We start from the raw sequence: 22,679 nt of genomic DNA on the forward strand, positions 1-22,679 counted from the left end.
AATGTGCTGTGTCATACAATGGAACGTATTCCGCCAGGAGAAGGGGACTCTGGCACATGCTACAGTTGGGATGAACTCTGACAACACTATGCTCAGTGAAAGGGGCCAGGCACAAAAGGCTGCAAATTCTATGATTCCATTTATAAGAAGTGTCCAGAATAGGCAACTCTGTAGAGACAGAAAGCAGATGAGTGGTGAACTAAATTGTGGGCTTTTATCTCAATAAAGCAGTTGTTTTACCACACGATTTTTGGCAAGTTACTTGACCCCCGCACCCCAGGCCTGTTTCCTAATCTGTAACTGAGGAGGGTCTTTGAGGGAATGAGATGAGCGGACAGATGTGAAGAGTTCTGAACAGTAGAACGCGTGCAGTAACCTCTCCACATGCCAGCTCTTCCCATGTCCTGCTGGAGAATTTGAGACTCCTATGTTGGCCACATTGAGCACATCCCATGTGCCAGGCATCATGCAGAATGTTTTACATGCATTATTCCACTTCATCCTCAAATAACCCTATTTTTGTTTTTGGTGGGGGAAAAAACGAAGCTCAAAACGATTAACAGGCAATTGGGCTACAGGCAGGTAGTACTGGATTTCAAACACAAGGCTAGGAGATGAAAACAGGCCAGTGCCATTTAACACCTTTTTACACAGACCATCTTTGCTGAGTTCCTCCCCAACACCCAGAAGGCTTGGTAGGAATTGTTGCCCATCTTTTATAGGAACAGGCACTTAGGCTCAGGAAGAGTAAATGACTTGCCGAAGTTCATGCAGCCAGGGGCCAGAACTCACCAGTTACTCTGGAGTGTAACAGAGGGCTTAAAAGTGGATGGAATAAAGTCTCAAATCAAACATTCTCCTAGCTCCTACAGCTAAGACCCCTGGCTGTACTTACTTAATGATTGGGTTTTCAAACTGTTTGGCACACCGCCACTGCCGGATGCAGGACAAGCAGTACGTGTGATTGCAATTGGAGAGAATCCCAAATCTCCTCTCAGAAGCAGAGGCCTTCTCCAGGATCACTTCCATGCAGATACTGCACACTTTGTCCTGGCTTGCCTGGAAGGCAAAGGCCTTTTCCATCTCGTGTTCGAATGTCAACATGCAGATCTGAAGCACAGACAGGAAGGAAGGCTTTGGTTGTGGGCCACTGAGGAGTGGCAGGAGCCCTAGGAGTAGCTGCAGCCACACTGCCACAGCTGAGATCAGGAAGGAACACTGACAGCGACTGCTGTGAGCAAAGGCCCAGCCTCCCCCAAGTCAGGACACTGACATCTCCCTCAGACCACACAAAGGACTTCAAACCATCACTGGTCCAGCCCCTTGCTTTCCTAGGAGGTGACACGGTCACCACCCATTTAGGACTGAGAACACGGAGATCCAAAAAGCTTAAACTGCAGTGGAGTCAGAGTCCGTAAGGACTGTGGCCCTAGTCCCCCAGCTCCTCTGGGCACTGTTTCCCCCGACTCTGAGCCATGTCTACATCAGAGATGCTGACTCGTCCTTACCATGAGCCTTGAGGCTGGCAGCCTAGTCATATGTAAGAAGTACCACTTCTCCCCAAGAAAATGATTCAATGAATTCATTCATTCACTAGGCATGCCCTGAATTCCTTCATGTGCTGGCATTTGAGCAAGAGTGAGAAGACCTAGGCCCAGCTCTTGTGAGCTCAGTGTGTCCAGATCTGAGACAAGCCAACACTCACCGCAGAGACCTCACACACTTGCATAAAGAAGACAGCTCTAACCCTCTGCTTCCCTGGAAGACAATGGAGAGTGTCTCCTTGTCCATTGCCACATGGAGTCAGTACTAACTTACCCCTTGATTATCTAGAAATACGCTGTCCATTTAAACATGCCTTAGGCAAGGTGCAGTGGCTCACACCTGTAATCCCATTACTCTGGGAGGCCATGGTAAGAGGACTGCTTGATCTCAGGAGTTCAAGACCAGCCTAAGCAACACAGCAAGACCTCACCTCTGTGAAAAATAAAATAAAATTTTTTTTTTTTGAGACGGAGTCTCTCTCTGTCGTCCAGGCTGGAGTGCGGTGGCGCAATCTCAGCTCACTGCAAGCTCCGCCTCCCGGGTTCACACCATTCTCCTGCCTCAGCCTCCCAAGTAGCTGGGACTACAGGCGCCCGCCACCACGCCCAGTTAATTTTTTGTATTTTTAGTAGAGACAGGGTTTCACCATGTTAGCCAAGATGGTCTCAATCTCCTGACCTCGTGATCCGCCTGCCTCGTCCTCCCAAAGTGCTGGGATTACAGGCGTGAGCCACCGTGCCCAGCCAAAATAAAATAAAATTTTAAAAGTTAGCCAAGCCACCACACCGGGCATTTTTAAGTTTTTTTTATTATTATTTTTCTTGAGACAGGGTCTCACTCTATTGCCCAGGCTGTAGTGCAGTGGCACAATCTTGGCTCACTGCAACCTCTGCTTCCCAGGCTCGGGTGATCCTTCCACCTCAGTCCCGCCAAGTAGCTGGGACTACAGGTGTGCACCACCATACCTGGCTAATGTTTGTATTTTTTTTTTTGTAGAGATGGGGATCTTACCATGTTGCCCAGGCTGGTCTCAAACTCCTGGGCTCAAGCGATCTGCCTGCCTTGGCCTGCCAAAGTGCTGAGATTACAGGTGTGAGTCACCATGCCTGGCCCTCCCCTGCCTCTTATCGAGCTTTGTACCCTCTGCATCATGCACAGGGCCTAGCATAAGGCAAAGCCTCCCAAAACACTGCAGACATTAATGACTTTAAAAGGCCCTTCCAACAAGTGGCTCCTCAGATTCTATGATTTGGGCTCAAATCTTCCCAAACTTCACCTAGCTGGATCCCAACCCTGAGGAAGTGTGAACCTAGGGAGGGAGGATGCTGTATCTGCATGTGATAGAGATATGCACACAGACGACATACCATGGTCCCGAGCTAGATCTGTTCTTTGAACTTAGCATGATTTTATGTTTCAGATACCACTTCTCTTTCTCTTTATTCTGAGTAATCAAAAATTGGCAAAATAGGCCGGGCATGGTGGCTCATGCCTGTAATCCCAGCACTCTGGGAGGCCAAGGCAGGCGGACCACTTGAGGTCAGGAGTTTGAGACCAGCCTGGCCAACATGGTGAAACCCCATCTTTCCTAAAAATACAAAAAGTAGCCGGGTGTGGTGGTGGGCGCCTGTAATCCCAGCTACTCGGTGGGGCTGAGGCAGGAGGATCACCTGAGCCAGGAAGCAGAGGTTGCAGTGAGCCGAGATTGCACCACTGTACTCCAGCCTGGGTGAGAGGGAGACTCCGTTAAAAAAAAAAAAAATTGGCAAAATGACTGCAGGAAAAAGAACCTGAAAATAGGATGTAAATATACCAGATACATAATATGGGTATTACTGGCAGGGGGATGCCTGTGGAAATACCAACTATTCTGTCACTTAGTACATTTCAGATTTCTTGAGTGTGTATGGATGGCCTTCCATGTCCTGTTCAGTACATTTCAGATTTCTTAACATGAGTTCATGCAAAGGTTTGTGACTTTACCTTTTCGTGAGCCTTCCTCTGCTCTGGGTCGAATGGGTGCAAGACTTGCAGCCTACAGATTTCACACACCTCCCCGTGCAGGTAGACACAGGCATCCCCAAACCGGCACTCCCCAGCAGCCGCGTAGGGGCACAGCTGCTGCTCGCTGCTGTAGGAGCTGCTGGCCTCCACGTCATCAAGGCCACTCCTGATGGCATCCAGGTAGGAATGCGGCTTCATCTCGGGGCTGGGCTGGGGGTCGCTGCAGCTGCCTGGATTACTCACCATGCTCGGCTGGGTCTTCCCTTCAGCCATGCCAGAGAGATCTGAATACAACACACAGCACACATGCACATGAAAATGGCCCAATTTTTTTGGTATGCGTTAGCCAAAGCCTAACATTTTAAGCTACTCTGACCTAAGAATTCCACTCTTGAGAACATATGGCCAAAAAAACAGACCGAAAGGGAAAAATAAAAGGAATAGTATAAAATGTTCATAGTGACATTACTTATAATTACTTAAAAAAACAAAAAAACAAAAATGGCAAGACAGGGAAATAGCAAAACAACAGGATACACTTATACAAAAGAACACTAAAGCTGTTTAAAATGGCAAATATGGAAATGTTAACACCTGGACCAGTTAACACTAAAACAAACAAAAAAACAGTGAGATCACTAGAACACAGTGTTTCCTTCATACCAGCAAAAGTAAAATCATTTTAAGTGAACTAGAATAGATGTCTAGAGCAAATCTGTGGGTCCTGAGGCCAGTGTAAACTGCCCCATGGTGACCCCTTCTCACGCTAGGAGCTGCTGCCTTCCCACTGCACACCTCAGAGCTTGTTTAGAGGTCACGTATTCTCACAGGATTACTCATTTGCTGGGGATGGAATCTGCCTACCTCATGGTACCCAATTCCAAGAATTAGAAATCTCTTCACCTGGTGAGGACCAGCCAATAAAAACAACTTTTATGGCCGGGCGCAGTGGCTCTTGCCTGTAATCCCAGCACTTTGGGAGGCCGAGGTGGGTGGATCATGAGATCAGGAGTTTGAGACCAGCCTGGCCAACATAGTGAAACACCGTCTCTACTAAAAATAAAAAAATTAGCCGGGCATGGTGGTGGGCACCTGTAATCCCAGCTACTCGGAAGGCTGAGGCAGGAGAATCCCTTGAACCCGGGAGGCGGAGATCATGCCACTGCACTGCAGCCTAGGCGACAGAGCGAGTCTCCATTTAAAAAAAAAAAACAAAAACAAAACAAACAAACAAACAAAAAACACAAAAAGCAAACAAAAAAACTTTTACAATTTGTAGCTTTCTTCCTCATCAAACTCTGTTTTAAGGCACAGACCATGTCCCAAACCCTAGTGTGCTATTCTGTTCCCAAAGGTGCAATCTAAACTGTCAAACACTGTCAGCATAAAAACTAAGACCATTCACGGGCCTAAAAGTCAAACAGTGAAACATGCTCTTTAGCAAAATATTTAGTTTTTTTTTTTTTTTTTTTTTGAGAGGGAGTCTCACTCTTGTCATCCACGCTGGAGTGCAGTGGCTTGATCTCAGCTCACTACAATCTTTGCCTCCCGGGTTCAAGAAATTCTCCTGCCTCAGCCTCCCAAGTAGCTGGGATTACAGAACCTGCCACTACGCCCGGCTAATTTTTGTATTTTTAGTAGAGACAGGTTTCTACTAAACCATGTTGGCCAGGCTGGTCTCGAACTCCTGACCTCAGGTGATCCGCCCGCCTCAGCCTCCCAAAGTGTTGGGATTATAGGTGTGAGCCACTGCACCAAGACAAAATATTTAGGTTTGAAATGAAGAGCTTGATGCTTCTCACCAGCTGGACAACCACCATATGAAGATGGAAGTTACATGTTGACAAAAAGATTGCGTTTTTATGTTTTGCCAGGCCAGTCTTAGAGCTCAACCCAGCCTTGGGCACGAGGGCGAATGTATCATTTGAATGATCTGCAGCCACATGGAGCCTCTTCAGAAGAGTTCTGAAGTCTCTCCATGCAGACAATCTGGAGGTGTATTAGGTTAGGAGTCCTCTTGACAAGAGGAGGCTAGAAAGGAGCACCAAGCATAAACAAGAGTGGTATGCAAAAAGACGCAACAAAAGGCTTCCGCTTACTCACTTCGGTCTCTAAGAACCAATGTTCTCTTTTCACGCTTTCCGGGTTCATGTGAGTTAGTTTTCACAATGGATGCAGTGACCTCGGAAGGAGGGTGAGGATTGTGGAAAGCTGGGGGGGGCACACTGTGGGCCATGGTGCCCACAGCACCTCCAGCTGCAGCGGAGGGCCTCGTGTGGTCATATCTAAACAAAACACACAGCAGACGCATTACAGATATGCCACCCACACACATCTCCCACACTCCCCAGATGCCAATGGCCCTCCTTCTGCTGCACTTGTTGAGGTGAAGAAGGTGGCCATCTTTTCCAATATTTAAACTCTAACAGGATTATCGATTATTAACAGATGCTTGGCAATTCAGTGTGAGGGGGACATTTGCTATCTATCACCTATGCTTAAGTGTCTCTATGGGACTTGAGTGGGACAGACACACAGCACCAGACCACACAGAGAACCTGAAAGTTCCAAACAGATGTTGAGCTGAAATCTCCTGATGCCTGACTGACCCAGTATTCTTTTGAGCAGGAGTCCCCAAAATGCTGACAAGGGCCAATGATCTCTCCCTGACTGTCTCTCTTGGCACTCATTGACAGGGAAAGACCAAGGTGGGCCTACTTCCATCATCTCCCACTGCACAGCACAGAAAAAGGAGGGAAGGAAGCTTTGCAGCCTAGGAAAGAAAAGATCAGCTCTTCACTACAAAAGCATGAACAAGTTTCCAGAATTGTGTACAATTTTATAACTATATATTCCTAAGAATAAGGCTGAAAAGTAGTTTTAAAAAATGAAAATTAGGCCGGGCACGGTGGCTCACGCCTGTAATCCCAGCACTTTGGGAAGCCGAGGCGGGTGGATCATGAGGTCAGGAGTTAGAGACCAGCCTGACCAACATGGTGAAACCCCATCTCTACTAAACATACAAAAAAAAAAAAATTCAGCCAGGAGTAGTGGTAGGTGCCTGTAATCTCAGCTACTTGGGAGGCTGAGGCAGGATTATTGCTTGAACCCTGGAGGCGGAGGTTGCAGAGAGCCGAGATCGCGCCACTGCCCTCCAGCCTGGGCAACAGTGAGAGACTCTATCTCAAAAAAAAAAAAAAAAGAAAGAAAATTAGTTTTAGGGTATTGAAACTGAGGTTTTAAACTTATTTGCCATTCTTTTTGTAATGTTGTCATATTACTTTTACATTAAAATTTCCCCCTTATCAAGACCCATTCTCCAAATGAAATCAGTGTCACAGCTGGAGCCTGTTGCAGAGTCCTTGCCTGCACCGAGTTCCATAGGCACAGTAGCCCTTCTGGTAGTACTTGCAGATGGTGGACGGCTTGCTGTTTGCCAAGTCATGTGAGAACAGGCACTGACTTCCTTCCCGACACACACCATGCATAAAATACCTGCAGAGACAAGCACAGGCATACGACTTTTAGAAGCACATTTTGCTTTATAAAATCAGCTTATTCTTGAACCTAGCATACAAACATTTACCAAGCATATATTATGTATAAAGGCTCTATTAGGCACTGGAGAGAGATCTATATATTTCCTTGATTCTACAACAGTGATTTCAGAGGCACTACAACTGATTCAATGACAGCTTTTCTGAAAGAAAAACAAATGATCCCATATATTTCTATGTGAAGATATATCTTCCTGATTTGAGATATGTTCAATGTGAGCCATATAACTGAGAAAATACTCTGTGAAAAACTGTTCTCTCTGTTCTCAAGGAGCTTAAAGGGCATGACTAATGACACCAGAAGATCTGGGCTCAAGACCCAGCTCTGCCACTTAAAAACATGTCACAAAACCAACTTCCCTGGGCCTTGCTACCTTTCCCTATAAAATGAAGATTATACTACCCACTTAACTGGTCGTGGTGAGGATCAAATACCATAGTGTGGTATCAAAAGATATACACAGATGCTCCTTGACTAATAATGGAGTTACATCCCAATAAAGCCATTGTTTTTTGCTTTGAGACGGAGTCTCTCTCTGTCACCCAGGCTGGAGTGCAATGGCACAGTCTCAGCTCACTGCAACCTCTGCCTTCCGGGTTCAAGCGATTCTCCTAGCTCAGCCTAGGCTACCTTACTTATGCTCAGAACACTTACATTAGCCTACAGTTGGGCCAAATCACCTAACACAAAATCTATTTTATAATAAAGTGTAGAATAATCTCATGCAATTTATTGGACACCGTACTGAAAGTGAGAAACAGAAAGATTGTATGGGTACTTGAAGTATAGTTTTTAATGAAAGCCGTTTCTGATATATTGTTTCAGATGTATCAGAATATCAGATGTATCACATGTTCTGTATCAGAATATTCCACTGAGATATCAGATCCTGGCCTTGAAGGAATAAGTGGTACAGGAATACCTGGGAGGCTAACTCTGTCCAGACAGGGTAGAGAGACCTGAGTGAATACTCAAACAGTAGAGACCCTAGATGAACATGCCTTGATATTAAAGGTAAACTAGACTGGGCGTGGTGGCTCACACCTGTAATCCTAGTACTTTGGGAGGCCGAGGCGGGCGCATCACCTGAGGTTGGGAGTTCCAGACCAGTCTGACCAACATGGAGAAACCCCATCTCTACTAAAAAAAATACAAAATTAGTCGGGAGTGGAGGCGCATGCCTGTAATCCCAGCTACTCGGGAGGCTGAGGCAGGAGAATCGCTTGAACTCAGGAGGCAGAGGTTGTGGTGAGCCGAGATTGCGCCATTGCACTCCAGCCTGGGTGACAAGAGCAAAAACTCTGTCTCAAAAAAAAAAAAAAAAAAAAAAGATAAACTAGCCAGGGCAACAAAGGGAGACCCTAAAATTTAAAAGTTAGCCTAGCATGGTGGTATGCACCTGTGGTTCAGCTACTCAGGAGAGTGAGACAGGAGGATTGCTTAAACCCAGGAGTTCAAGGCTGCAGTAGCCATGATTGTGCCACTGCACTCTAGCCTGGGTGACAGCAAGATTCTGTCTCACAAAAAAAAAAAAAAAAAAGTAAACTAGTGTTAGAGTAGAAGTATTTTAGACACACCCTAATAAGGCTTAAAAATAAGCTAAAAAAAAAACAAGCTGATAGCAAGTATATAACTTACTGTCAGCCAAAACAAACTTTAAAGAAAGACAATAAAATCCAAATGCTCAGAAACTCACAATGCTTGGCATCCAATCATAAATTACTAGATATGCCAAAAAGCAGAAAAAAATGTGACCTATAACCAGGAGAAAAATAAAGAACAGGAATTACAGAGATGATGGAATCAGCAAAATAAGACCTTAAGAACAGCTATTATAAATATGCTCAATATGCTAAAAGATTTAAAGAAAAACATAAACATAATGTGGAGAGAAATGGATGATTTAAATAAGACCAAATACTGGGCGTGGTGGCTCACGCCTATAATCCCAGTGCTTTGGGAGACTGAGGTGGGCGGATGACCAGAGGTCAGGAGTTCAAAACCAGCCTGGCCAACATGGTGAAACCCCGTCTCTATTAAAAATACAAAAATTAGCCAGGTGTGGTGGCAGATGCCTGTAATCCCAGCTACTTGGGAGGCTGAGGCAGGAGAATCACCTGAACCCTGGAGGCGGAGGCTGCAGTGAGCCGAGATCGCGCCATTGTACTCCAACCTGGGCAATAAGAGTGAAACTCCATCTCAAAACAAAACAAAAAACAAATGAAACTTCTAGAAGTGAAAAATACAATGTCTGAAATGAGAATTACATTAGATGAGTTTAGTAGATGGGATACTACAAAGGAAAATATCAGAATACTTGAAGACACAGAATAGAAACCATCTGAGAGAGAGAGAGAGAGAGAGAGAGAGAAACAAACTTTTGCTTCTGACTATCAAGGAGCATGGATCTTGGCTTCTCACTGTAAAAAAAACAAAACAAAACAAAAAAAACCCGACTGGAAAATGAAACAAAATATGTGAAACAACTGCTTTCAGACAATAGAAAATAGGACTTGGTCCTTAAGAGAAGGGAAACACAGGCAGTAAGCCCCACATTTAGTCTGACTTCCTACCTGGAGGCATATTCTAGGTCTTGGTACTGGGAGTAGAACCTCAGGCAAATCACAGAGATTGGAGTTTAGGGAGGCTGCAGGGATTCTTTAAAGATCCATAAATAGTCTGGGCTCAGAGGCTCATGCCCGTAATCCCACCACTTCAGGAGGCCAACGTGTGAGGAGTGCTTGAACCCAGGAGTTTGAGGTCAGCCTGGGCAACATGGCAAAACACAATCTGTATAAAAAATACAAAAATCAGCTGTGCATGGTGGCTACTTGGGGGCCTGAGGTGGGAGGACTGCTTGAGCCCAGGAAGGAGAGAGGCTGCAGTGAGCTCTGTTTGCACCACTGTACTCGAGCCTGGGTGACAAAGCAAGACCCTGTCTCAAAACAAAACAAAAAACAAACAAAAAACCCTGTAAATAGAACCACACATAGGCCACATGCAGTGGCTCATGCCTGTAATCCAAGCACTTTGGGAGGCCAAGGCGAGTGGATTGCTTGAGCTCAGGAGTTTGAGATCAGCCTGGGCAACATGGTGAAACCTCGTCTCTACCAAAAAACATACAAAAAATTAGCCAGGCATGGTAGCGTGCGCCTGTGCTCCCAACTACTCAGGAAGATGAGGTAGGAGGATCGCTTGAGCCCAGGAGGCAGTGGTTGCAATGAGCCAAGATCATGCTGCTGCACTCTAGCCTGGGTGACAGAGTGAGACTCTGTCTCAGGAAAAAAAAAAAAAAAAAAAAAAAATAAGTGGGGGAAAGAATCAACAAATGATGTTGGACTCAAAATCGACTTGGAAAAAACTTAAATATGTACCTGCTGATATGACCCAAAATGAAGTATAAAACAACCTATGACTTATTCTAGCCAGAAACAATTAATTTGAATCCACAAAACTCCAGATCTAACATCCAGTTCATAGAAAATACAGGAGACTGGGGACAACCTATGAAAGACATCTCAAGAAAACAACCAAATACAAAAGAGGCTGTATGTGGGACCTAGGCCTACTCTCTTTATAAGTGCCACGTAACTAAAGGAGGTTAAGTCTGGAAGACAGTTTGACAGTTTCTTAAAAAATGTAAACATAAATCTACCATATGACCCAACAATTCTACGCCTAGGTATGTACCCAAAAAAATGAAAATCTATGTCCACACAAATACTTGTACATGAATGTCCAAAGCAGCATTATGCATAACAGCCAAAAAGTGGAAACAATCCAAATGTCCATCAACTGATGAACAGACAGACAAAATGTGATTTATCCACACAATGGGCTCTTATCCAGCCATAAAAAGGAAAGAAGTACTGGCACGTACTACAACATGGGTGAACCTTGAAAACATTATGCAGAGTGAAAGAAGCTGGACACAAAAGACCACATGTTGCATGATTCCATTTATATACAATGTCAGAAAAGGTAAATCTATAGAGACAGAAAGTAGATTAAGTGGTTGCCTAGGGTTGGGAGGACAGAAGTGAGGGTGACTGCTAATGGGCACAAGGGATCTTTTAGGGGTGACAGAAATGTCCTAAAATTTAACTGTGGTGATGGTTGTACAACTTTGTAAATTCACTAAAAAGTTTTGCACTGTACACTTCAAACAGGTAAATTTTATGGTATATAAGTTATACCTCAGAAAAAGCTGTTAAAAAAGAGAAAAAAGGGAAGGGACAATGCTAGGTTAGCAGACAGAACACGAGGGACATAATAACCAGATGCAATACTTACCTCTGGACTAGAATCTGGTTTCAACAAACCAGATACAAAAGACATTTTCGAAACCAGATATTTTGAAAGATATTTTGAAATAAATGTGAGTATGGACTAGGTATAAAATGAAAACTTATTAATATGGAAAGTTAAACACAATTAACTGAGAAGAGTAGATTATAAAATAGCTAATGGTGCAGCTGCTATAGAAAAACAGTATGGAAGTTCCTTAAAAAATTAAAAATATATTTACCATATGATCTGGCAATTCCACTTCTGGGTACAGACATAAAATAATTCAGGCCAGGCCCAGTGGCTCACGCCTGTAATCCCAGAACTTTGGGAGGCCGAGGTGGGTGGATCACCTGAGGTCAGGAATTTGAGACCAGCCTGATCAACATGGTGAAACCCCCTCTCTACTAAAAATACAAAAATTAGCCAGGCGCGGTGGTGGGCGCCTGTAATCCCAGCTACTTTGGGGGCCGAGGCAGGAGAATCACTTGAACCCGGGAGGGAGAGGTTGCAGTGAGCCAAGATCACGCCACTGCACTCTAGCCTGGGCAACAGAGTGAGTCTGTTTCAAAAAAAAAGAAGACTTCAAAGTAGGGACTCAAACAAACATTTGCACACCCGTGTTCATACCAGCATTATTCACAATAGCCAAAAGGTGGAGGCAACTCAAGCGTGAGCTAATGGACGAATGCATAAACAAGATGTGGTCTATCCACACAATCAGCCTTAAAAAGAAAGGTGATTCTGGCTGGGCTCATGCCTGTAATCCCAGCACTTAGGGAGGCCGAGGCGGGCGGATCATGAGGTCAGGAGATAGAGACCATCCTGGCTAACACGGTGAAACCCCGTCTCTATTAAAAATAGAAAAAAATTAGCCGGGCGTGGTGGCAGGCGCCTGTAGTCCCAGCTACTCGGGAGGCTGAGGCAGGAGAACGGCACGAACCCGGGAGGTGGAGCTTGCAGTGGGCCGCGACTGTGCCACTGCACTCCAGCCTGGGCGACAGAGCGAGACTCCGTCTCAAAAAAAAAAGAAGGTGATTCTGACACATGCTACAACATGCACGAACCTTGAGGACATTACGCTGAGTAAAATAAACCAGTCGCAAAAAGGCAAATGCTGTATGATTCCACTTCTGTGAGGTCCCTAGAGGAGTCAAATTCATAGGGACAGACAGTCGAATGCCAGGTGTCAGAGGCTGGGGATGGGAGAAATGGAAGTTTTTTAATGGGTAGTACAGAGTTTCAGTTTTGCAAGACAAAGAGCTCTGGAGATTGGTTACACAACAATGTGAATGCACGTAACACAACTATAAACTTAAAAATGGTTAAGATGGTAAATTTTATGGAAATTTTACCACAATAATTTTTTTTTTTTTGAGATGGAGTCTCGCTGTGTCACCCAGGCTGGAGTGTAGTGACACGATCTTGGTTCACTGCAACCTCCGCCTCCCAAGTTCAAGCGTTCACCTGCCTCAGCCTCCGAAGTAGCTGGGATTACAAGCACCCGCCACCACGCCCAGCTAATTTTTGTATTTTTAGTAGAGACGGAGTTTCACCATGTTGGCCAGGCTGGTCTTGAACTCCTGACCTCGTGATCTGCCCACCTTGGCCTCCCAAAGTGCTGGGATTACAGGAGTGAGCCACTGCGCCCGGCCCACATAAAATTTTTTAAACCAGTATATACAGTATGATCTCATTTTGGTAAAAGATTATAAATATATATATACATGTACTTTAAAAATCTGAGGCCCAGCAGGGCATGGTGGCTCACACCCATAATCCCAGCACTTTGGGAGGCTGAGGCAGGTAGATCACTTGAGGTCAGGAGTTCAAGACCAGCCTGGCCAACATGGCAACATCCCATCTCTACTAAAAATACAAAAATTAGCTGGGCGTGGTGGTGGGTGCCTGTAATCCCAGCTACTTGGGAGGCTGAGGCAGGAGAATCGCTTGAACCCAGGAGGCTGAGGTTGCAGTAAGCCCAGATCGCACCATTGCACTCCGGCCTGGGCAACAGAGCAAGACTCTGTCTCAAAAAAAAAAAAAAAAAATCTGGGGCCACGCATAGTGGCTCATGCCTGTAATCCCGGCACTTTGGGAGGATGAGGTGGGCAGATCTCTTGAGCTCAGGAGTTCAAGACTAGCCTGGGCAACATGGCAAAACCTCATCTCTACAAAAAATACAAAAATTAGCCAGCTGTGGTTGTGTGCGCCAGTAGCCCCAGCTACTAGGGAGGCTGAAGCGGGAGGATCACTTGAGCTTGGAAATTGGAGACTGCAGTGAGCTATGATTGTATCACTGCACTCCAGTCTGGACAACACAGTGAGACCCTGTCTCAAAAAAAAATCTGGAAAGATATATAATAGCATGTTAAGAGTAGTGATTCTTGAGGATAAGATATATGGTATTTTTTTTCTTTTTATTTTTGCAAATAGGAAAGCCAAGGCTTGGAGAGGTGAGGTGACTTACAGATGATTTAATTGCTAGGTATGAGGACCCCAACTCTGGCCTTTCCAGATAGCCCTGACCTTTCCCCAACAAAATCAATTTCCCTACCATGCTGCCTTCATCCCCATCGTGGCCCCTGTGTAAAACACAGTAGCCCATATCTTTCATTCCACTGAATTACTATAACCCACCTTCCTTCATGGACCAGCATGAGTCTTGGCTGATCTAAGAGGCCTCCTCATACCCTCCAGCCCACAGGCTCACTCACTAGTGGCATCCACATGCTATGGCACTTCCCAATCTGAGGCCCCAGATCCTCTTGAGCTAGTGCTCTGGAAGATGTAGTAGGGAACATCTGTTCTCTAATGAAGAATGCTTGGGAATAACTGCAGGAAGGCACAGCTAGAATATGACTAAATGCAAGCAGATATAGAAAGCCTCAACCTAACCATTTATATGGTTCTGTCTGAAAGTGGAAAACAGAACTACACAACAGAAGGCCAGGCACAGTGGCTCACGCCTGTAATTCCAGCACTTTGGGAGGTCAAGGCGGGCGGATCACCTGAGGTCAGGAGTTTGAGACCAGCCTGGCCAACATGGTGAAACCCCGTCTCTAATAAAAATACAAAAATTAGCCGGGCATGGTGGCAGGTACCTGTAATCCCAGCTACTCGGGAAGCTGAGGCATGAGAATCTCTCGAACTCAGGAGGCAGAGGCTGCAGTGAGCCGAGATTGTGCCACTGCACTCCAGCCTGGCGACAGAGTGAGACTCCGTCTCAGGAAAAAAAAAAAAAGAACTAGACAACAGGAGGGAATGGTATGGAAGGAATGCCAGGGAGGCCCGAGAGGCCCAGACTGCTGGTGTCTCCAGAGAAAGGTACTAGTGAACACGCTGCACATCCGCCCCAATCAGAAACCTCTGACTTCTCCACCTGTTTCTCTCCCCAAAAGCAGAGGAAGTGCTGACCAGACCTCCTGTTTATTTTTTTCCCAGGGAAATTATAAAAGGATATTCTAGTATATAAGTCAGTCTCTTATGAGTTTGGCTAGTATGAGCCACCTCTATGTACACCAACAGAATCAAATTTCTGAGCCTATAAAATGAGAACTGGGACCTCATGACTTAAGTGACTATACAATGGTGCCATCCTACAGCCTTTGCTAGGTAGTCAGCTAGGCTTTCCCCAGGAAGCACCCTCTTGTGGCCTACCATTAGATAAGCAGTCCCAAATCTTTTTGGAGCCAGGGACCAGTTTTATGGAAAACAATTTTTCCATGGAATGGGGGGATGGGGGATGGTTTCAGGATGATTCAAGCACATTACATTTATTGTGCACTTTATTATAATAATATATAATGAAATAAGTATACAACTCACCAGTGTAGAATCAGTGGGACACTGAGCTTGTTTTTCTGCAACTAGATGGTCCCATCTGGGGATCATGGGAGACAGTGACAGTTCATCAGGCATTAGATTCTCATAAGAAGCACACAACGTAGATCATAGGGTTAGTGCTTCTATGAGAATCTAATGCTGTTGCTGATCTGACAGGAGGCGGAGCTCAGGTGGTAATGTGAGTGATGGGGAGTGGCTATAAACACAGATAAAGCTTTGCTCACTTGCCCACTGCTCACCTCCTGCTGTGTGGCCTGGTTCCTAAAAGGCCAGGGACTGGTTGGGGACCTCTGCACTAGATCAGACATTGTGCAGTAATTTGCCATAAGGCTGTTAAAGTTTTATTTTTTAAAAAGAAAAAGCACAAACAGAAGCTGGGAAACTAACTTTTTGTTAGAGACTTAGAGTTCCTGTTATTTACAATACTGATTTTATAAATGCACAGAAGAGAGTTACGTAGCAGATCTGAGACTGCTATCCTTAGGAAGGTCTGCTTCCAAGGCTGCCCCTTGCCTGGCATCTGGGAACTTGGCTAGTAACAGTTCTCTACACAGATACAAAATTTTCCCTAAATGATGGAGAGTGGCTCGCTGTGTCTAAACTGATGTACAATGTAGTTCATGCTGAAAACCTGCTTTCCTTCTGGGAGTCTGGAATTTTGGTTCATGCTAGGCAGAGGGTGCCTATGTGACCAGCTTGGGCACTGAATCCCTAATGGGCTTCCTTGGACACATGTTGCTGCATTTTCATTGCTGTGTGGCCCTCTCAGGGAGGGAGAGATGTAGGAAGCCTGCACCCAGGCTCCTCCAGACCCCCTATGTCTTCTGCCCTCATGATCTGGCTGTGACCCCTTACTAGATATGGTAATAATCTCAGCCTTGAATACAGCTGTATACTGGGACCCACTTGTCCTAGTTCTAGACAGTCTCTGGATTTGGGGTGCTCTTGGAGATCCCAAACACAAAAGTAGAGTATACATCTAAGCAGTTTGAGAATTATTTTTGAGAAATGCTGCTCAAGACTGCAATATTTCAATTGTCCTCAAACATGGTAATCTTTGAAGGTATAATAGTTTAAAAAAAAAAGTCAGTGCCAAGAGCCAAGTCTGAATGACAAAGAGGTATCAGGATTAGTAAACTCATAAATACTGAAAGAAGACAGGTTCAAAGTGGCAACATAAGCAGTTACACAAAAGTGATATCGAATGAATACTGTATAGTTTCTTTCCTTTTCTCGGGTAGAGACAGGATCTTGCTATGTTGCCCAGGCTGGTCTTGAACTCCAGGGCTCAAGTGATCCTCCTACCTCGGCCTCCCCAAGTGCTGGGATTACAGGCACGAGCCACTGCACCAGCCAATACTGTATCGTTTCTTTTGAAGCAATTAGAACAGAAAATTTCCCGAAAGAACCAGGGTGGAAGACTACCACAGGCCCTCTACCAGACACTATTTGTTAACAAGGCAGACAAGAAGAAAGATTTTTTTAGGTAGTGGTCTCCTGCAAGGATGCCTTTTATAATTCTACCTCCACCTTCCATAGGTCCTATCCAAAAAACTTGCCTTCCAAACTGCACTAATTATCTCTTCCATTAAAATACAAATATTTAACTGCCAACCAGAGCTTCTAGTTAGTTTTGCCATTTATAAGCTGGTGACTTCATAAAAGCCACTTCATTTCTGTAAGTGACTGAGCTGAGATTTAAACAGATTCAAAAATAATTTCTAGACCACCATCACTGCCTTCAAGAAAGGCAAGTATGAAACGAGAGTTATGTAAGAGGTGAAGTCAGCCCAGTCCTATTTTTGCAGCATATGTCACCATTTCCACTCCCCAGTGACAAGCACAAAGCCACCTAGAGCACATCCTGCTTGTCCTTTGGGGCATCTCTGTCATGTGCTTACAGTCATTCCTCTCCATCTATGTTATACTGATCTTACTCCAAGCCTCTTTCATGTTGCGCTTTGTAATGAATTTCCAACTGCTCACCCTTTCTGATGGACAAACCGCCTCTCATATCTTCCAAGAGAGACGACTGAGACATGAACTGGAGGAGGGGAGAGACGACTAGGCAAGTGAAGTGCATAGCTGGAGACTCAGAGCAGGTAGGTTCTTTCTGGAGGACACTCCAAAGGGGTGTTACACTGGGTAAACCCAAAAGACTGTTTCAGACAGTATGGCTATTATACACTGCAGAGCATATCAGGTTCACTGCTGGCCACAGAACCACCAGCAGCTCTAGCAGCAGCAGTGCTAAGCAAAACAATCAATCTGGTTTCTTACAGGCCCTTGAATGTTGCCTGTTTAGCAAAACGCTTTTGCAAATCACTTCCAAGTATACAGGTAATTTGCATCCTCAGTGTCTTTTTTTTTTTTTTTTTTTTTTTTTTTTTTTTACATTTTCCTACATATTTTCGCAGGCTAAAATTTTATGGCTATACTCCTTGTGACAGCAGATCCATTGAGGGGGAAGGACGCAAATGGTAGGCACTGTGGCAGGCTTGCAATAAATGTACTGATTAGAGGTGGGGATAAAATGAAGTACGGTGTGGTGGTGAAGACACTGAAGTCAGACTGCTTGCTATGTGAGCTTGAGCAAGTTATTTAAATCACTGAGCCTCAGTTTCCCCATCTGTAATGTGATTATAATAACTGCACTTACTTCATAGACTGCTATGATAGACTACTGGGACATTTAACTGAGAAAATGCATGTAAGTACTCATCCTAATACAAAATAAATGGTTTGTTGCTATTATTTAATTTTTAAACAGCCCTGCCGGTTAGGCATTACCATCCTCATTTCACAGATGAGGCAGTTGTGGCACAGGTGGTACCAGGATTAGAATCCAGAACTGCCCAACCCTGGAGCTCAAACTCTTCCTACCACCTGCCAGCTGAAAAGATCCCCCATGTTTTGTGACTTTCAAAGAATCAAAAGCCCAAGGCTTGACTATCTTAGGACAATGAAATCCTGTGTCTTCTAATAGTGATTATGAGATGCAGGGAAGCTCTATCACAAGAGGAGAGGTTGAAATAAACTGGTTACCAAGCTATAATAAGGGCCTCCCCCAGGGCTCTGAAAACAGACTGGAAGACAGGGAGATGGTTGTGGGGGAGGGGAATCAGCAAAAATGCACAGATTGAGATTCTGGATAGAGCGGCATGTCAAGGAATCAGAAGAGCTGACTGACAGTATAACTGTACGAGCAGTCATTTTTACCATTCCAGGCAATAAAAACATGGAGTGTCTTTGTCATTAGGTTTGAGACTCCTAGCATTTGATAAGCATCTCTTGGAGAGACATAATACCTAACAGATTGGAAGCAAACCTGACATTATTCTGCTGTCATTCAAAATAAACATGTACATCACATCCCACAGTCAGGAAAACAAACCTAAAACTTTGTGACCTGAGATTTAAAAAAAAAAAAAAAAAAAAAAACAACACCCTGCTTAGATCTGGTCCCCAAAATAAATCATACCTTGAATATTTCCTATAAATTATCAATGTCTAGAGATAAGGCTTTTGTTAATGAGATAATAAAGTGAGAAAAGCTTTTGGTAGATAAGCTGGTAGAAAAGTTGATGGTAGATAAACACACTAATGTAAACTTGGTACTCTTGGTCATATTGGGTTTTTCCCACTTAAAACACCTGTTATGTTTTTTATTTGGCAAGGCAGTCATCGGGAGCCCTGACTCCTTTACACCCCTTTGTGAGTAAACTTCTTTGCAGTTTTACATATCCTTGTATGAGTTTCCTTTCATGAGAACATATTAAAAGCTTTGAAAAGTCCTGCAGTAAGGAAATTTTAATTTAGCATTTCGAAACTTATCTGGAGGCCCTACAGTCTATGAGGGCATGAACTTTGATTTCACACCTCTGTCACCTGGAAGCTAAATGACCTTAGGCAAGTCGCTTCAATGCTGAGGCTCAGTTTTACGATCTGTGGAATAGCGCTGGTTCCTGGATTATACACTACAGTACCTAAGAGCCGCAGCACATTGTAAGTCCCCAACAAACATGAATAAACACTTAAACAGAAGTGATCCCTTCTCAACATTCCAGCCTGATCTTCATTTATATGGAACAACATCCTACAGAACACCCCTGTTTGGGAAACAGAATTAAAGCTTTCAAGTCAAGCTATCTCCAGGTATACAAGGAAAACACCAAGATGATCCTGATTTAGGTCCTTGTGCCTCTACTAAGGTGCGAAATTTTAGGCAAATTTCAAGTCTTTCTGAGCATAAGATTCCTTTTTGTAAAATAAGATACTACAGAGTTGAGATTCAATGATAAAGCATCATTACATAAATGTGTACTGTTTTGTGGACACTTCTTAGATGAGGTACAGGAATAAACGGTAGAATTAAACCATAAGCGTGGGGAGGAATAGAGAGGTTTTTCTAGAAGGCTACAAGCTACTTTACAGTGCACAATGACCTAGGAATACTTCCTCCAGCAGGAGAAACTTTATACAAATAAAAATACGTAAACACACACAAACCCGTCTTCACAGAACACCTTCCAGTACAAAAAACCTAGTAAAAGTCTTTATAGACACTAGGTGCAAATTTCTGACAACAGCTTAACATAAGCCACCTGGGCCTTGGATAAATTGAACAGTAAATGTACACTAATGCTAATAGAAAACTTACTGCACAGTCACGTCTCGACTATTCATACCAATGAAGAGAAGTAATAACATAGAAAATAAACTGTTTATTACACAAACTCTATAACTGTTTTTAAGCAATGTTTCCCACAGAAATTATTAAATGAAATTTGCATTTTCCAAGCATACAATTCAATAGGACTAGACTCCATTACCAGTAAGCCACAAGCTGACCAAGCAATGAGGGTGTTACACAACCACACCATTCTATTTCATAGGAGAAGTCGTAGTGTAGCTATCTGGCTTTCTATTTTCTACAATAAACCATCCATTACCGTGGCATTTCTCCTCGTAAATGGCTCTCTCACTAAGATAAAAGGGAGTGTCAACGTCTTTCAGTCTCAGTTTCCTGCACTGTAAAATGGTAATAATAACTACTAAGTTGTCTTACTGTGAAGTCTGATAATAATGAATATAAAGGACTTGGAAATATGCAGGGCGCTTCATCGATATTCAGAATATGCTACCTGTCGTTATTATTTTCCACACAACAATTTTTACTTTCTAACTCTCTGCAAGTTTAGATTGCATCTGGATTCTCCAAACTTTGAGGCCCTTATAATCGATTAACAAATTACTCCTATGTGGTATCCTCATTTGTAAACGTCCTCTTGGCGTCCCTTTACTCAACTCCAAATCTTTTCCAGTTAAAGCGTAAGCCCCAGAACCTTCTCGACAGCGCCCCGGCATCCTGCACGGCCCTGGCTAGGACGTCCTTCCTCCCAGCCCACAGGGGCCACGCTTCAAACTCGCGGCGTAGCCCCCAGCTCTGGCCTCGCCCAGCGTCTCGGCCACGCATCCCCCAGATCCCCGGCTCTGGCCGCAGCGCTCGCTGTGCCTCGCAAAGCCCCGCCGCGAACAGCTGAGTAACTTTCCGAGTCCCGCTCTAGCCTCAGGTTCCCGGGCGACAGGACTGGCGCGCACAGGCCCCCCTGCGGCCTGGGGGAGCGGCCCGGCGCTCCTGGCTCCCGCGCACTGACCTGCAAGTGACCTGCTTGGTGCTCATGGTGGCTGGGCTGAGGGACCGTCGTCGTGCCGCCGCCTCTCGCAGCCGCTGCCGCCTCGGCCTTGGCCCTGGCCCGGCCCATCCCGCGTAGCCGCGTCACGCCGGCGCACGCCGCCCCTCCGGTGTATCACCTTTGTAGCGCCGGCGGGTAACCTAGCCGCCGTCACAATTGGTTCCGCACCGGGGATCGGGCAGGCTGTCCCGGCGTCCCTGCTCTCGGTGTCCCGCACTTCCAAGCCTCCGGGGCGGAGCCTGGCTGGCATCCTAGTCCTGCCTGTCTTATCCCGATGCCTACTGTTAGTGCCTGCGATTCTGCCCCGATCGCCAAGAGTATTCATTAAGGATCTCCCGCCTCCTTCGAGGCACTTCACCATTCCTGGGGCAAACTCCAGCCTCTCCTCTTAATCCCAGATGCCCCTATCCATTCATATTTGCACTCCCTGGACACCCTTCTCAAGCTCTGCCTCAATTGTTCCCGCCGGACCTCGCCTCCTACTTAAGGAAATTCCTTAGCTCTCTCCCAACTGCTCTTTCCCCGTCTCTACTTCCACAAGTTTTAGTCTTCATTTTCTTTCCTGCCAGTCCTGTGCTGCTCGTCTTCCATTTCCTATGGTGGAAACCCCAAAAGTTATTTTTGACACTTCCCTCTAGCTCTCTATACCCTGCAGATTCTGCTCCCACACCTCTGTCCAATGCGTCCTCTTCGGCCCCTTTCCACCGTCCCTTCTACCTAGCACCATGCGATAACTTTTTTTTTTTTTTTTGAGACGGAGTTTCTCTCTTGTTGCCCAGGCTGGAGTGCAGTGGGGCGATCTCGGCTCACTGCAACCTCCGCCTCCCGGGTTCAAGCGATTCTCCTGCCTCTCAGCCTCCCAAGTAGCCGGAATTACGGGCGTGCACGCCCGGCTAGCCATGCAATAGCCTTTTAACTGGTCTTCTGGCTTCCGCTCCAGGTAAAAATCTATTTTTAAAATATAAATCGGATCATGTCATTCACCTTTTAATCTTACAATGGTTTCTCATTGCTTAAAACCTCGAGATACATAACATGCACAATATAAGTGCACCAAACACATTCTATGAATTTTTGCACATGCATACACTCATGAAACTACCACCCAGATCAAAATAAAGAATGTTTTGTTTTGTTTTGTTTTGAGACAGGGTCTTGCTCTGTCGCCCAGGCTGGAGTGCAGTGGCGCCATCATAGTTCAAGCAATCCTCTGCCTTAACCTCCCCAGCAGCTGGGAATACAGGTGTGCGACACCATGCTCGACTAAACTTCAAAATGCTGGAGTAAGGAGAGGTTGAGCCGGAAGGATCCTTTGAGCATAGTTCACTGCAGTCGAGGCTGCAGTGAACTGTGATCGCACCACTGCACTCCAGCCTAGATCACAAAGCAAGACCCTGTCTCTTAAAAAAAAAAAAGGGGGGTAGGTGGGTGGGGGGTGGATATTATCGACACCCCAGAAGGCTTCCTTATGGTCCTTCCCAGTCAATACTTTACAAAGGTCATTGCTTGGGTTCATCTCTATCACTATAAATTAGTTTAACTGTTCTTGATTTTCATATAAATAATAATTCAGTATCTATGCTTTTGTCTGCCTTCTTTTGACTAACATTTTATTTGTGAGATCTTTCCATGTTATGTATGTATAACTGTATGTTCTTCTTTTACTTTGCTATAAAAATATTGAGTCTTCCAATGAATGAGCATGGTACATACTTCCAATTACTTAGAACTTTTGAAATTTTT

The 22,679-nt window shown here is 44.9% G+C and overlaps 1 protein-coding gene across 1 annotated transcript in view; it reads right to left on the reverse strand.

The window, feature by feature from the left end:
• Positions 1-21,062, reverse strand: part of MKRN2 (makorin ring finger protein 2) — a 28,822-nt gene extending 7,760 nt beyond the window's left edge. Inside the window, exons 1-5 of the mRNA XM_054480357.2 lie at positions 20,898-21,062; positions 6,916-7,044; positions 5,653-5,834; positions 3,529-3,833; positions 896-1,110 (exon numbers count right to left, since the gene is read on the reverse strand). Of these exons, the coding sequence (XP_054336332.1) occupies positions 896-1,110; positions 3,529-3,833; positions 5,653-5,834; positions 6,916-7,044; positions 20,898-20,923 (857 nt within the window). The 5' untranslated portion in view covers positions 20,924-21,062. The remainder of the gene's footprint in view (positions 1-895; positions 1,111-3,528; positions 3,834-5,652; positions 5,835-6,915; positions 7,045-20,897) is intronic.
• Positions 21,063-22,679: the final 1,617 nt, after the last annotated feature.

The sequence above is a fragment of the Pongo pygmaeus genome, chromosome 2, assembly GCF_028885625.2.
Source record: "Pongo pygmaeus isolate AG05252 chromosome 2, NHGRI_mPonPyg2-v2.0_pri, whole genome shotgun sequence".
Classification (NCBI taxonomy): Eukaryota; Metazoa; Chordata; class Mammalia; order Primates; family Hominidae; genus Pongo; species Pongo pygmaeus.